This window comes from Artibeus jamaicensis, unplaced genomic scaffold, assembly GCF_021234435.1.
Source record: "Artibeus jamaicensis isolate MK-2021 breed Jamaican fruit bat unplaced genomic scaffold, CSHL_Jam_final scaffold_2172, whole genome shotgun sequence".
In the NCBI taxonomy this organism is placed as follows: Eukaryota; Metazoa; Chordata; class Mammalia; order Chiroptera; family Phyllostomidae; genus Artibeus; species Artibeus jamaicensis.
This window is the reverse complement of record NW_026522031.1, coordinates 693,632-708,363: the sequence shown is the minus strand read 5'-3', so window position 1 is coordinate 708,363 and position 14,732 is coordinate 693,632. Positions and strand designations below refer to the sequence as shown.

The following is a 14,732-nucleotide window of genomic DNA, read 5'->3' as shown; positions in this document are numbered from 1 at the left end:
GAGAGACCTTGGGTGCAGGGAGTTGCTCGTTGGGACAGAGCACAGGCGGGAAGGCGTGAGACAGGAGCAGGGTGGTGAGAGCCGAGCCGGGAGGCAGCCGGGGCCGCAGGCGGAGGCCATCGGACCAGGAAGCTGTGGGACCCTCCCACCTGGGAGTGAGGGATGCTGTCCCAGTTGCCGTGTTCATTTCTCTCGGGAGCCAGCTCTTATGGAAGACAAAGAACACGGGCTGGCAGGGGAAGGCAGGCTTGCATTCACATTCCGGCTCCACTTCTGTCCACACATCATCACCTAATTGGTTTCGTTACCTTCTCCCAGCTTCTCTGTCACATGTGATAAACGAGAGAGAACAGACTAGACAACTTCCCAAGGCCTCCCCTGTTTGCAGTGTTCTGTGGTGACGTTAGAGAGAAAGTGAAAAAATGCCTTTGTGTACACACACCCCAGATTCAGTGAAGCTGGCGCTCCGACGTGTGACTGTTGGCAGATGTTACCCCGGCAGCGATGCTGGCAATTGCTGGCTTCCAGTTAGCTTTTAACTTCAGTGAATCGTGACTGTTCCCAGTGAGTGGGTCTTTGTTGAAAGAGTAAATTTTTATATCTGAATCCAAGGCCGAGCGGTGTGACTTGCCTGGCCTTGCAACTGACCCGGCTTTTATTGGCTTTGCAGACGAGCGTTCTCCTGAGCAGCGCGGCCTCGCTTTGCCCTCCGTGGAGCTCCCGCCGCGGGAGAGCACCGTGGGGAGCCCCGCACACACAGCCTTAGCAAAAACCGCCCCAGGGGCCCGGCCCAGCCGTTCCCTCCAGGGCACGCCATCCCCAGCCACCACTGCTTCTGATACGGCCTTCTCAGACCCGGGACCGCTGACCCAAAGTGCAGCAGGTCACAGCATCTTCGGGGCGAACTCCGTGTCAGTGACGAGCAATGAGGTGGTCCTCGAAGAGGATGAGATGGAGAACTTCTTGCCAGAAACCCAGTGGCCCACCTCCCGCCTGGTTTCCCCAGCGCAGCACCTCACAGCCAGCCCCCCGGGGCTGCCGGGAGAAGCACTGGACTCCCTGCCGACGCCGTCCTTACCCGAGGTTTCTTCTCAAGATGAAGAAGTGGCCTCAGCCTGGGAAGACACGGCACATGCTGATTCTGCGAGTCCCGTTGGCGCTTTTCGGTTGACCGTCCTCCCCAGCGAGGGCGCAATTCCAGCTCCCAGTAGGAACTTGGTGCTTCATCCTCCTGACCCTCCCGGGCACTTACCAGGCAGGACGTCGCTGGAGACGCTGGAGACCGCGGCCTCAGGAGCAGAGGGCGCTGCAAGCCTCCTTTTCAGCCCAGCGTCATCTGTGTCTCAGCCAGTAGGCGATGGCGTCACCCGCCAGCCATTGCCCCCCTCGGGGGAGGTCTCGGCGCCTCCAGAGGAAGTTCTGGCCACGGGTACAGACCGATCCTCTGCAGGGACCACTGCTTGGGGTCAGAGGCCAGGAGAAACCGTCTCTGCAGGAACGTTTTCCACTGCCACCGTGTCCCAGACGGCCCTTGCTTTGGGAAATCACGGCAGCTGCAGCAGCAGCAGCAGCAGCAGCAGCAGCAGCAGCAGCAGAAATTCAGCTTTGTCTCCAACTCTCCCTGCGTCTGTGTCCTTTTCTACTCAATCGGCTGATGTCTCCCACAACCCCGTTCTTCCCGGCAACTCCAGGGACGCGTGGGAAGTGCCTGGCAGTTCAGCGTTCCCGGGGCGCGCGGGCGACGCCCACGCCTGGCGCCCCGCGTCTCCACCCAGACCGTACACGTGGTGTGCATCCTGCACCATGGTGTCCCCACGGCACGGTTTGTCACCGAGCCTCGCGGAGAGAGACGTGGGCTCGGGGGACGGCGCGGAGGCCGTGACCGGGTGGGCGGGGAGCAGCAGCGTCTCCCCGCTGAGCGGCACGGCGGCGGACCTCTCGGAGTTCGAGGGGGAGCCTCAGGACTACAATACGCTTTTCCCCTCGAGACCCGTGGTCCCACTGTCTTCCCCATCCGTGGAAATCTCCAGAACAAGTGTCGGGCTTGCAGCCGAGGTGTCCAGGAGCAGTGTCCTGTCCAGCCCGGCGTCTCCTTCCCCTGGCCGCCTCTCCCTGCCAGTGTCACTCGGCACAACTGCCTTTGGCTCCTTCTCTGGCGCGGAGACTCAAGGAACGCCACCCAGTGGGACCGCTGTGTCTCCCTCGCTCACTCCCGGTGCTCTCCTCGCCTCGTCCTTCTCCGTCGCCGCAAATGCGCCCACGCCCTCGCTTGCTCCCAGAGACCCAGCTCTCTTCTCTTCTTATGGTTCGGATCCGTCAGGAGAGCCTGCCCGTGTTTCCCACCACGAAGGTGCAAGTACGCTGGCCTGGGCCTCAGGCTTTTTCTCGACGCCGCCCCTGGAGCTCAGCGGCGCGGTGCCTTCATCTTCAGGGCTCCTCCTTGCCTCTCCGGCTCCGGGGTCAAGCCATCTGTCAGCCTTCGCCCCTCAGGACTTTTCTACCCTGGTTGAGGCATTTACATTGTCCGACTCGATCAGTTTGCAGCCACCTCAGCTTCCTGTTCCTAACTCCACGAACCGGGAATTTTCTCAGCTCTGGCCAAGTTCAGACCTTCGTTTAAATGCGTCCGCTTTTCTCCCTGGAGACTCGGAAGCGACGCCGCTGTCAAGCTTCCCCTCCGAGGCTCTCAAGTTCTCTGGAGCATCCGCAGTTTCGCCGACAGATTCTGAAGCTCCTTTTACCTCGGCCGGCACTGCAGCTACCTCCGACTTTGCGTTTCCACCCACGTCCCATGAACCTGCAGCCCCAACCTCGGTGCCCTCCAGTTCGGAGCCCGTCCTTGACATTTGGACTCCGGGACCTCACTTAACGTCGCTTTTGACTGCTTTTCATACAACAGCTCCTCCAATGGAATCATCTCTTTTTTCGACTCCGTCCCCTTCTGATGGTGACCTCCGGGCTATGGATGATCCCACGTCTGTCTCGTCCTCTTTCTCCACAGTCATTCCCACCACCACAGTGCTGGTCACGGCCATGTCCCCAGCGTCAGCATCCTCACTGGTTTCTGAAGTGACCCCTTCACCCGCACCTACAGAGCCTCGGTTCGTGGGCCCATCCTCCTCCCCCACAGAGGCGGCGATGAACATCACCACCGTTCCAGGCACATCCGGTACCCCTGCCGGCCCCACCAGCGCTGTGGACACCGTCCCGATCAGCAGCCCCGAGACTCAGGGTCCCCACGAGAGCAGCGTGGCTCTTCCCTCGCCGTCCCTCCACCCCGGCTCCACCCCCACCCCCGAAGCCATGGCCACTATTCCAGCCTCGCTCCCCACCAAGCCGCCATATGTGTGTGACGTCACCGTTCCTGATGCCTACTTGATCACGACTGGTAAGGCGCTGCTTGGTCACCTCTCAGGGTGGGGGCGATCTCAGTGTAGGCTTGAGAGCCAGAGATCTACTAGGTTAGTAATCCTCACTCTGTGATCACCTGTGAGTCCTTCAGACGGGTATTTAGCCTCGCTGAGCCTCTGTCTCCTCCATGATTAAATGAGGATGATAGCGGCCCCCGCTTCGATGGGTTGTTGTAAAGATTTAAATGCATCAGGGCGTGGAAAATACTTAACATGGTGCCTGGTATATAAAGAGCACCCGCTAATATTGCGTGGCAGTTAGTAGTAGCAATAGGAACAAATAAAAGATTTAAACAAACCATAGAAGCTTTCGCTAGGATAGTATCTGTGGAGCTGGTAACCCAGCGGATGCTGAGAAGACATGGTTGAGAGAAACCTGAGTGATTAGCCGACAAGCAGCATCGTCCCTGGCCGCTGCCTGTCCCATGAAACCGGAGCGCGGTTGCTGTTAATGTCTGTGCCAGTTCGGGGACTGGGCCTGCTCAGTCAGGCTCCCCAGCCTGTTCTTCATGATAAGTGACAGGGCTGCATGAGTTCTCGTGACCTGTGCATGTACTTACATACAACACACTGTGGCTGCACAGCCTGCATCTGTGTGTCGATTCCAAGGGGGCCGACGGGGAGGGATGAACAAAGAGGGAGAAGGTGGCAGGAGAGGCAGAGAAGGGGTGGCATGGGCTGGGAAGGGAGGACAAGGAGAGGTGGGGGTGGGGAAGGAGAAGGGGCACATGCTTGGTCTTCCTGTGTCAAGTGGCATGGGCCGTGCGTCCCCTGCTCGCTGCTGGGGGCAGCTGAAGCCTTTGCTCTCTCACGTCCACCCTCCCCAAATGGGACAACCATTTGTTAACTCGTGGGACCAGTAATTACGGAGCACTGAGTTTGTGGGAAGTGCTTTAAGAAGCTTTATGGGATCTAGAGAGTCCTGCAAGGCACGTGCATTCCAGCAGGAGAGATGCTCAGCCGTGTTTTCTAGCAGCTGTGTGGAGAATGGTTGAGGCAGGGCTCTGTAAGCGGGACAGGCTTGGAGGGATGTGAATTAGAGGTCACGTCTAATGAGACTTGTCATCTGAAGATGGAGGGAGGTGTCCTCCAGGTTGGGGGTGGAGCGGTGGCCCAGCCCAAGGGCATTCAGCTTGGCTGGTTGTTAGATCGTATAATGGGAGGAGGTAATTAGCAGGAAAGGAGGCTGGCACAAAGTGGTGAACTTTCAACTTCGGGATTAGAGTAGCTGGAAGAGAGCTCAGAGTTGTAACAGACATGACACTTTCCTTCCTTGCTACAGAATTGTTACACAGTAGCTACAAAGGGGTCAGTTGGAAGAAGCTCATTAAAAAAAACCCACTGAAAGCTTTTTTATCTCTGAGATCCTATGACATTTATGATACTTCTAGTTATAATGTGTCTTTTAGAATTTATTCTACAAATGATTAGAAATCACTTAATATCTCTAAGAATGTCAAATATGTGTAGCTTGGATTAACTTTCATATATGATACACAGTTAATGAACTTGGTGTCCTTCATTAAGGATCCATGTATTTTAAGTAATATTTTGGGGTAAAATTCACCCACTCCCACTATACACACACGCTTCCACAGTGTGAGTGTGCAGAGTTGGGCGGAAGTAGCCAGACCGTTTGTCCCGTGGTCTCTAAGTGGCGAGGAGTGCCGGCTTTTGTTCTCCGTGATCATTTGGACCCACAGGAAGTATCATTTAGAATCATCATGTAGATTTTGACTCTGGGTTTTTTGTTTGTTTTTTTTTTCTTAAGTTATACATCAAGGAGAGGGTTGGGGTGATTCTTTGTCCTCGGAAAGGGTGTTGTGTGGGTTTTTTTTTTTTTTGCTTTTTGTTCTTAGCTCTGTAATAATAGTAAGCACACTCTGTTGATCCCCGACACACCGTTAGGAAGGTTCTGCCACACGTATCCAGTGCAGGGTGAGGCCGCCCTCCCCACCCTGGGCCGGCCTGACCCTGGGCTCCGCAGGAGCGCTTTCTCACCTCGCTTGGCTCTGGGGAAACCAGAGATGCTTGGAGGAATCATGAGATCCTGGTTTGTTGATTATTCTTCTTTCCAAACATTCCGAGACCCATACCCCAGTGTTGCAGTTTTAGATCTTACTCTGAGTGATTTGAGAAGGTGGAAGTTGCGGTGGTGGTCCGTAGGGACTATTCAGAGTAATACAGCAGGTCCTCGAATGGGTTCGTCTTGTTAGCGAGTTTATGAGATGCTGAAGGAACTTGCCTCTTGTGGACAATGAGGACTCCATGCGGTCCGTCCCCTGGCTGGGCCAGGACAGAGTCTGGTCCCCGGTCTCACTGTCCCGGGCAGAGTGGAGGGTCTCCGTGGCCAAGCTGATGCTGAGCATGGCTGACCTGGTGTCTTTAAAGATCCACTGTGTTCTTTCCTCGTTGGGGCCTGTGTACAAAACGATTTTTGGAGCCGACACCACACTGGCATGGCCCGGGTGCTGCCCCGGGGCCCGGAAGCGTGATGCTTGCAGGATTTGCAGCGACACTAACTGCGTTGGTTTGCAGTGCTGGCCAGGAGAGCCGTGCAGGAGTACATCATCACGTCCATCAAGGAGGTGCTGAGGGTCCACTTCAACCGCGCTGTGGAGCTCAAGGTAGGTTCCCACGGCAGGGGGTCTGACACAGGTGCCCGGGGGACGGCGCGTGACAGTGGTCACAAAACGCGCTTTCCCTCCCTCCCTTCCCCTGGCGAGTGCCTGTTTGTCCTTTGGGTCTCTACTCAAATGCTGCGGGGTCAGGGAAGCCCTTCCAGACCCCAGGCTGGGCCAGGGTCAGTCCATCGGAGGGGTGTGTTGTCAGAGTCGGGATGAGGGGGCTGCAAGGCCGAAGTTTGGGGTGACAGCCCAAAGGGTCGTGCTTCTCTTGATTTACATGGAAGGACTTGGATTTGAGTTTAAATGACATTTTAGGGAGAGTGCGTGTTTCTGTACATTCAGTGAGACAGAGACGCATTTCCAGGTGTTTCTGGTGGACACTGTGCTAAGGCCTCCCCTCCCCTGATAAGCTCGGCAGCCACGCTGGAGACCCCCCCCCCCGCACTTCCCAATGGGGGGGCCATGAGCCACGTGTGAAATGGGGCTGTTTTGAATGGAGATGGGCTGTCAGTGCCAAACACACCCTGGATTGGAAAGACTTAGTGGGAAAAGGGATGTCAAGTAATTTGCATTGAAATGATACATCACCTACATTGGGTTAAGTAAAATGTCCTTGAAGTTAATTTCACCTGTTCCTTTTATGTTTTTTTTTTTTTTAAACGTGGCTGCTAGAAATTTTATGCTTGCATGTGTGGCTCACCTGTTTCTTTCGGAAAACATTGCTCAGTAGAAGAACTATTTTTTATATGTGGGTTAAACACAGCAGACACATTGAATTCCCATAACTCCTTATTTAGTTTGTACTGTTGGCTGTTCTTCCTCACCGTCCTCACTCTGGTAATTTTGTGCTGTTTTAGGGAAGGGTAGCAGATGTGTTAGAGTAACGACTCAAATACACTGTTGACTGTCTGTAAAGCCCTAGCCCTTCATTGAAAACTCACTGTTTATTTATTTTACTTTATTATTTTTCTGCTCAATCCAGCTTCCTGGCATTGGGTGGATGGTACTTTTATTTGACAACCATTATCTCTTGTCCTTTTGGTTTTCATAGGTTTACGAACTGTTCGCTGACTTCACTTTCCTGGTCACGTCGGGCCCCTTTGTCTACACGGCAATATCCGTCATCAACGCGCTGGTGAACAGCAAACTGGTGCGCGACCAGACGCCTCTCATCCTGGCCGTGAGGCCGTTCCTCCTCGCGCCGGAGTCCAGGTTCCAGGTTCAGACGGGTGAGGCCGCCGACCGCGGTTGTTTAGACTTGTAAACGGAATCTCACTTTACTTTTTAAAAAAGTATTTTTAAAAAATTTGGTGAGGATTTAAAAAACCTCATTTAAATTTTCAGAAACAGGCTAACTAGGAAGAATTGCCAGCGTAGACGGAAGTACACAGGACAGTTCAGTGAACCCCCCGGAACTGTCACACAGTTTCAACAATTTTCAACTCCCTGCTCCATCCACACCCCCATCTACAGTCCCTCCTCTCACGTTATTTTGGGAGGTTTCTTGGTTTGTTTTTTCATTAAATGTATTGGGGTGACGTTGGCTAATAAGCTCATGTAGGTTTCCAGTGCACATTTCTACGGTACATCTCCTGTATGTTGTATTGTGTGCCCACCCCCGAGAGTCAGATCCCATGTGTTTGACCCCTGTCCCCGTTACGGCTCCGCCCCTCTGCCCTCTGCCCTCTGCCCTCTGGTAACCGCCACACTGCTGTCTGTGAAGTTTTGTTTGTTCTTGTTCATTCATTGGCTGCTTTCAGCTTTGTATCCATATGAGTGAAATCATGGTTCTTGAGTTTTTCTGTCGGACTTATTTCTGAAACACTGCCATTTGCCGCAACATGGGTCGGTCCTGAGAGCATCTCACGTGATTTTGAGATGACATCGTCTCACTCATAAATATTTCAGCCTATGTCTCTGAAAGAGAAGGATTATTAAACATAAACAGAGATACATGTACATACACACATACATGTATCCATACATACATGTGTACCTGTCAATAGTATCATTATCACACTCCCTGAAATTCATAGCTTTTCTTTATATCCTATTTAGTTTTTTAGTAGGGACATTTTTCAAACCTACAAAAGTAGAGAAAGTAACATATTCAGGTCACATATGCCTGCCACTAAGCTTAAAAAATTACCAACATTTTCCCAATTTTGTTCTGTCTCTCCCCACACATAATGGAGGAAGCTAGAGTGTTTAAAGAAATGGCAGGTGTCATGTCATTTCACCCATGAATACTTCAGAATTCATCTCTAATGAATTCAAATATATTTGAAATGTTTCAGTCAGGTAAGTACTTTCCCATCTAAAAATGATAGCGCTGCCTTCCCCTTGCATATCTTCCTTTGGTGCAGTGATGACTCTGCATTCTCATGAGAGAAACATAAAAAAAAAACACGTCCTAGAACTTGACCCTGTTTACGGACACACTGGTCGATTTTGGTCCTCGGTCTGCCTCGCCTGGTTCCTTGGTCCCGAAGGCACGCCCGGCTCACGGGCCTGTGACTGCGTCTCTCTTGCAGTCCTGCAGTTCGTGCCTCAGAGCGTGGACACCGGCTTCTGCAACTTCACGCAGCGCATCGAGAAAGGCCTGCTGATAGCGCTCTCCGAAGTGAGGAAACACCATCTGGGCACCTACAACTTCACTGTGCAGGTGAGGAGAGCCCCCGAAGGCGGCGGGACAGGCTGCTTTAGCCTTTAGGGGGGAACTAGTTTCATAGCATTTCCTCGGAGATGCACTGAACTCTTGCTAATTCCCTCCAGGGGAGCCTGTTCTGTTCTTAGCGTTCAGGATTGCCCTCCCTTCCAGGGCCTCGGAGCAGATAAGCAGGGAGCTCAGCTGTGGTGCTCTGAGGGGAGGGGAGCGGGTGCAGGAAGCTCAGGAAGGTGCTAAAAAGGAATCATACTAACTTGTAGTATATCCGATGGGGGAAGTGCCTAACTACGCCAGTTTTGATGCTCTTGGATTCACTTATGTTTCTTATTTTTCTTATGTATCTTTTTAATCTCTTGTATAATTCCCTGCTTTTACAGATTTTCTAAACTTTGTCTTCCCAGTCATTAACTTACTCTTCCTCTGTGTTTATTGTGTTACTTGATCCCTCTGTTGAATTTTGTCTTAGCCATCTCTCCTTCACTAGTCTTTGTTCCTTTTTTGTTGTGGCCTCTCCTATAACAATGTGGGAGTATCTTTTTTTTTTTTTTTTAAGATTTTATTTATTTATCTTTAGAGGGGAAGGGAAGGAGAGAGGGAGAGAAATATCGATGTATGGTTGCTTGTCGTGTGTCCCCTGCTGGCAACTGGCTTGCAACCCAGGCTTGTGCCTTGACTGGGAATTGAACTGTGATGGTCTGGTTTGCAGGCCCGCACTCAATCCACTGAGCTACACCAGCCAGGGCAATACAGGATTATCTTTCATGAGGATGTAATAGCACCTTGAAGGTCTCTGGGGACATCAGGGTTTTTAAAAAGTTGTCTCTGTTCCCCGAGTTAACCTCTGTTTTCTGTATAGCCAATATACTGTGTTGATTTTGGTCCTTTTATTTATTTTTTAAAAATCCATTATTCAAAGAACATTATTTTTTTAAACCTCACTAAAGGATGTGTTTATGATTTTAGGGAGAGAGGGAAAAAGGGGAGGGAGCTAGGGAGGTAAAGAAAGGGGGAGAGAGAGGGAGAGAAAGAAATATCTCTTGGTTGCCATCTGTATGTACCTCGTCTGGGGACCAGGCCTACAAGCTAGGTGCACACTCTGACCTGGAATTGAGCCGTCAACCTTTTAGTGCACGTGATAACACTCCAACCAACTGAGCCACCCCTGTTAGTTGTCTGCACCTGCCTGCAGACCAGTGGTTGGTTGGCGTTAGGAATAAAGGAGCTAGTGGTTAATTTGGGAGCTCTTCCGGCTTCCGCTCAGCTGTCTGGTCTGTTTCCACGTCAGCCCTGTGTCCTGGTGGGAGACCCAGTGGGGCACGGGGCAGTCTCTACCGGCGGTGGGGCTGTGGCTGGTCAGGGACAGATGGACCGGGACCCCGGCCCCCAGTGCAAGATCAGGAGGTTGTGCCCGGGGATGGAGCATGTGAGTGTGTTTTTGTGGCGGAGCTGCCTTTTTCATTTTTCTCTCCTCCTCGTTTCCTGTGAGCGGTCCCCACCCACCCCGTTGCTCAGGGGCCTACCCCGCGGTGCTTCTCTTGGTCCTGGGCAAGGAGCTCATCGTCCTCAGGGAGCATTGGCTCCGCTGTTCTGGGTGGAGATGTGGCCGAGGTTGGCGCCTCTGTGTGGGCCTGGGTGTGGCTGTCGGAGAGGGAAGAGGAAATTGGCTCGGCTCCTTGGCGCGCAGCCTTTAAACGATCGTGGCAGTGACTCTCGGTTCCTGTGGACCTCCTCTGGGGCCCGTCCCGGCCCCGCAGCCCTCCGGGAGAACGGCTCTCAGCTACGCCGGTGTCCGCGCCTGTGGGCTTGTCCCTCTGTTCTGGTTTAGATCAACACGATTCCAGCCTCTCTCCATTTCCCAGAAATTTGACAGCATCTCAGGTTTTCTTCCATTCTCAGTACTGCTGTGGACTTATTCCTCTCTACTCAGGCTTATTGTTATTTCTGTGAGATTTGGGATAAAAGGGGGAGGGACGATGGACACACACGTTCAGTTCGTCATTTAATGTGCAAACATATTCATTCACCGTGAGGACTGAAAGTGTCGCGAAGGGGGACCAGGCCACTGAAGCCCATTATCCTTCCTTTAAAAACCTTCCCCCAGCGAGAGAAGTTGTGGGAGAGAAATCAGTGTCCAGCTTAGCGGGACGTTGTTGTGTGCTTTAGAAGCTGACCACAACTTCCTCCTTTCAGATCTTGAATGTCACCGTGGGCTCTTCAAGGGTGGCTCCTCGCCGGGGCCCGGTGAACATCGTCTTTGCCGTTAAGAGCGCGCAGGGGTTTTGGAACGGGACCCAAGTGAGTGAACTGCTCCGGAACCTGAGTGTGGTGGAGTTCAGCTTCTACCTGGGGTACCCGGTGCTCCAGATCGCCGAGCGTGAGTACCGCTGTCCTGGACGGCTCCCGGGATGCAGCCCCGAGCGTTTTTGTCGTTGGCCCTCTGTTTCTCAAGTGACAGATTTAGCTGAAGTCAGATAAAATGGGAGCTTCTCAGATGGAAGCCAGGGTGGGTCTCAGAGCCCTGCCCACCCACGGGGCCTCTTTGTCAGCCTCTGTTCCTAGGGAAGGGTGCTATGAGAGACGAGACCTGTTCTGGACGAGGTGGAACCAGAGGGGTGGAGAGCAGCCCTGTGGGTGCCAGAGGAGAAGGGTGGGAGGAAAGCCGGACCACAGAGGGGCAGCAGAGGGCAGTTCGGGGAGGCAGCGAGACTGTCCACTGCACCCTCATCGGGGTGGCGGTTCCATGATGCTGTGCGTTTGTCAAAACCCTCCAAACTAGACCCCCCCCAAAAGAGTGAATTTTATTTCATGTACAGTTAAAACAATAATAAATGAAGACAAATGACACTTTTCTCCCTGGGAATTAGATTCATAGTACAAATGGAGTGGGGTGGGGGAAACATTTGCTTCAGAAACAAAAATAAAACCCAAACTAGCAGATTCCAGAGTTGAAATCAAGCCACAAAAATAAAAATAAATAAATATTTATTTATTAAAATGGAACGGTCCGTTGATTCTTAATGTATTCAGTGTATGGTTAATTACATGAGAAAGAATAACTTGTCAAATGCAGCAGTCGACCTGGATGAAATCGTTCTTTACAGTGGGCAGTGGTCAGCAGTGCACGCGAAGATGTGGATAAAATAGGTGGCTAGACGACAGGTGTGCGCCAGGACTGTCCCACGCAAGCCAGAGCATAGGGTCATTTGACCCTGAGTCACTGCTGGGAAATCCGGGGGCTCTGAGGACACAGTGTGAAAACTCATTGCTTTGGGACAGTCGCTTTTCCAAAGGCACATGAGCTGATCCTGGGAAGCAGCGTCCCAGCAAGTCACTTGAGCAAGCCCACCTTCCTTCCTTCCTTCCTTCCTTCCTTCCTTCCTTCCTTCCTTCCTTCCTTCCTTCCTTCCTTCCGTCCGTCTCTCCTTCCCTCCCTCCCTCCCCCTCTTCCCTTGGCACTCCCATGCTCAGAGACTGCTCGCTGTCCATACCTTCACCCTGATCGGGCATTTTCTCCCTCTGTGTTTAGTGCTGAACCATACAGCACAGGCAGTGCCTCATCACTTACCCACTGTTTCCTAGAACATTTTTCTTCTGAGTGTTGCAAACATGTTTTTTACCGACCTGTTCTCCTGACCTAACCCTTCCCTTTCTCCAGCCTTCCAGTACCCGCAGCTCAACCTGTCCCAGCTGCTGAAGTCGTCCTGGGTGAGAACAGGTGCGTTGAACTGCGTCATGTTCCGGTGAGAATAGGGGTCCGTGTGGGCCTGGGTGCGGCCGTCCGCTTCAGTTAAGAGAACGAGTCCACCTTTCCTGTTTCTCAGTCCTGACTCCAGGGCAAAGTGCACCTTGAACTCCTGGCAAAGGATAGTTGAGAAGGGGACTCTGACTTGGCTGTGGGGATACGTCCCACTGAGCGGTGGCACGAGAAGCGTTGGCTTTCTCTCAGATTCATGCCTCACGTCCAGGGCAGTCTAACGGGAGCTGACCATGTCCCCAGCTAGAATGGCACAAGGCTCTGAAGCAAGGCTCTCTCTCTCTTTCTAAAAGTTTTATTTGTTTGCTTTTATATAAGGACAGAAAGGTAACGCGGTGAGCAAATGAGAAGCTATTTTCAAAGTCTCCTCGGCCGGAGTCAGGTATTTAGAGCTCTGGCATTCATTGCCGGACCAGACTCTCTCACCCGGTGCCCGCAAGTGTGAGGGTAGTAACGTGCTCCCCCGTGTCCGACGTGTGAGCAGCACAGTGGCGCCGGTCACGGGGAGGGAGAACACGGAGTGGCAACAGGCCCCGTTCCCGAGTTCCCGCACCCTGCGAGGCCCCCTCTGCTTCCCGTTCAGCACTTCCATGTAAAGGCCCCACCTCTCTGCGAGGTGCCCTGGCCTCGTTTTCCAGATAGTTTTCATAGCAGTTAAGTGACTGGCCCGTGGTCCTGTCTCCGAGGGACTGGAGCCAGTGCTGGCGGGAAGGGGAATCTGGCAGATGGTCTGCTGAGATAATCTTGTTTACAGCAGACGTCGAAGACAGGCACCTTATCTGAAGTCAGTTTATGAGTCGAGATAAGATACGAACCCAAACCGGTTCCAGGAATTTTGAAAGAAAGAGCAGAGACCAAATGTTTGATCCTGTTCGGGCCTTTTCAGCCCCAAAGCACTGGCCTTGCTGAGTGTCTGGGACTTCTGGCCACCAGTCTTTGCAACATGTGGGCTCGGAACTGCAAATGAGACTCCTGACCAGCACTTTGTGGTCCTCCCTTGCTTTCCTCCCTCTTCTCGTCTCCTCTTCCAGGGCAGCAACTTCCAACCCGTGTTCCACTAGAATTTGTAGGACGTGTAACACCTGACTGTTTAGTCAGGGGCACTGACCTCTTTTCCCTTAGACTGCCAAATAAAAAAAAAAAATGGCAAAAGCCCATAGAGCAGTAGCCATCCAGTGTGAGTGAAGCGAAATTATACCTATTTTATTTTGTCAGATCAGCAAAAAAAATAGACTCCATTTTTTGGTGTGCCGCAGAATTTTAGTCATTAGTTTATATTGTGCCAAGAGATGAAAAGGGTTGAAAGTCACCACTCTGGAGATTGGCATTTTAGGGTGACCGCGTGTTAATTTCTCTCCTACACCCATCCTTTTTGTCCTCCACCGCTGACTCACTTTGGGCCCCTGTGTGTGTTTCACTTGAAATGCAGTCCTCCTGGGCGTGGTTGAGAAGCAGCTTCAGAACGAAGTGTTTCAAGCCGAGATGGAGCGCAAACTGGCCCAGCTGCTGGGTGAGGTGTCCACCAGAAGGCGGATGTGGAGAAGGGCCACCGTGGCTGCCGGCAACAGCGTGGTGCAGGTAGGAAGGAGAGAGAGCAGACTGAAGTCATGCCACATTCTCATGCAAATGGGAAAGGCAGCAAGAACCTTCTGATTCCGATGGGTTGCTGTCTTCGATGGCGACCAAATGGGGCAGCATTTCAGTTCGACTAGACTGTAGACAAATACTCCCCGAGTCCTTGGTGAGTGGTCAGTGCGGGAATGGATCTTGCGGGGAGCACAGCCAACAGCTTTTGTCAGCGGGTTGCCAAGCCATGGGATGACCTTATTTTTCAAAAAGTAATTTTTTTAAATGCAAAATGCACTGGATGATGCAGTGGTAATGTTACTGAGAGTCTCATAGAGATGGATCGCTCAGCTGCAAGAGACCTTAAGAAGTGAGAAAGAGGAAAATTCCCTGCCCTCCATTTGAGCGCCTCATCCCGCACGCCTCCCGCCACCCCTGCTTGTCTCATGTTACCCAAAACATCCTTCCCTCCTATAAATTAGCAGAAAAGTTACAAATGACGATTCGTTTCAGTTGGAGAGTGACCCATTTTAAATGCAGAGGCTCACAGTGAGCTGGAGGTTGGGCTGTGATTTATTCCCATCTCAGTGTGCATTAATGTGATTTGGATTTTCCCCTTCACCAACTGCTGGCTCATAGAGCCGGGAGAATGGGATAGTATTGCCGCGGCGTTCCAGAGACAGGAGACTTCGGGTGAAACCGGATGT

General features: G+C 52.3%; 1 protein-coding gene across 1 annotated transcript in view; it reads left to right on the top strand.

Moving 5' to 3' along the window:
- KIAA1549 (KIAA1549 ortholog) overlaps positions 1-14,732 on the top strand; it is a 120,008-nt gene that overhangs the window by 52,038 nt on the left and 53,238 nt on the right. Inside the window, exons 2-8 of the mRNA XM_053656615.1 lie at positions 671-3,388; positions 5,949-6,037; positions 7,089-7,266; positions 8,572-8,702; positions 10,896-11,079; positions 12,361-12,420; positions 13,889-14,037. Coding sequence (XP_053512590.1) covers positions 671-3,388; positions 5,949-6,037; positions 7,089-7,266; positions 8,572-8,702; positions 10,896-11,079; positions 12,361-12,420; positions 13,889-14,037 — 3,509 coding nt within the window. The remainder of the gene's footprint in view (positions 1-670; positions 3,389-5,948; positions 6,038-7,088; positions 7,267-8,571; positions 8,703-10,895; positions 11,080-12,360; positions 12,421-13,888; positions 14,038-14,732) is intronic.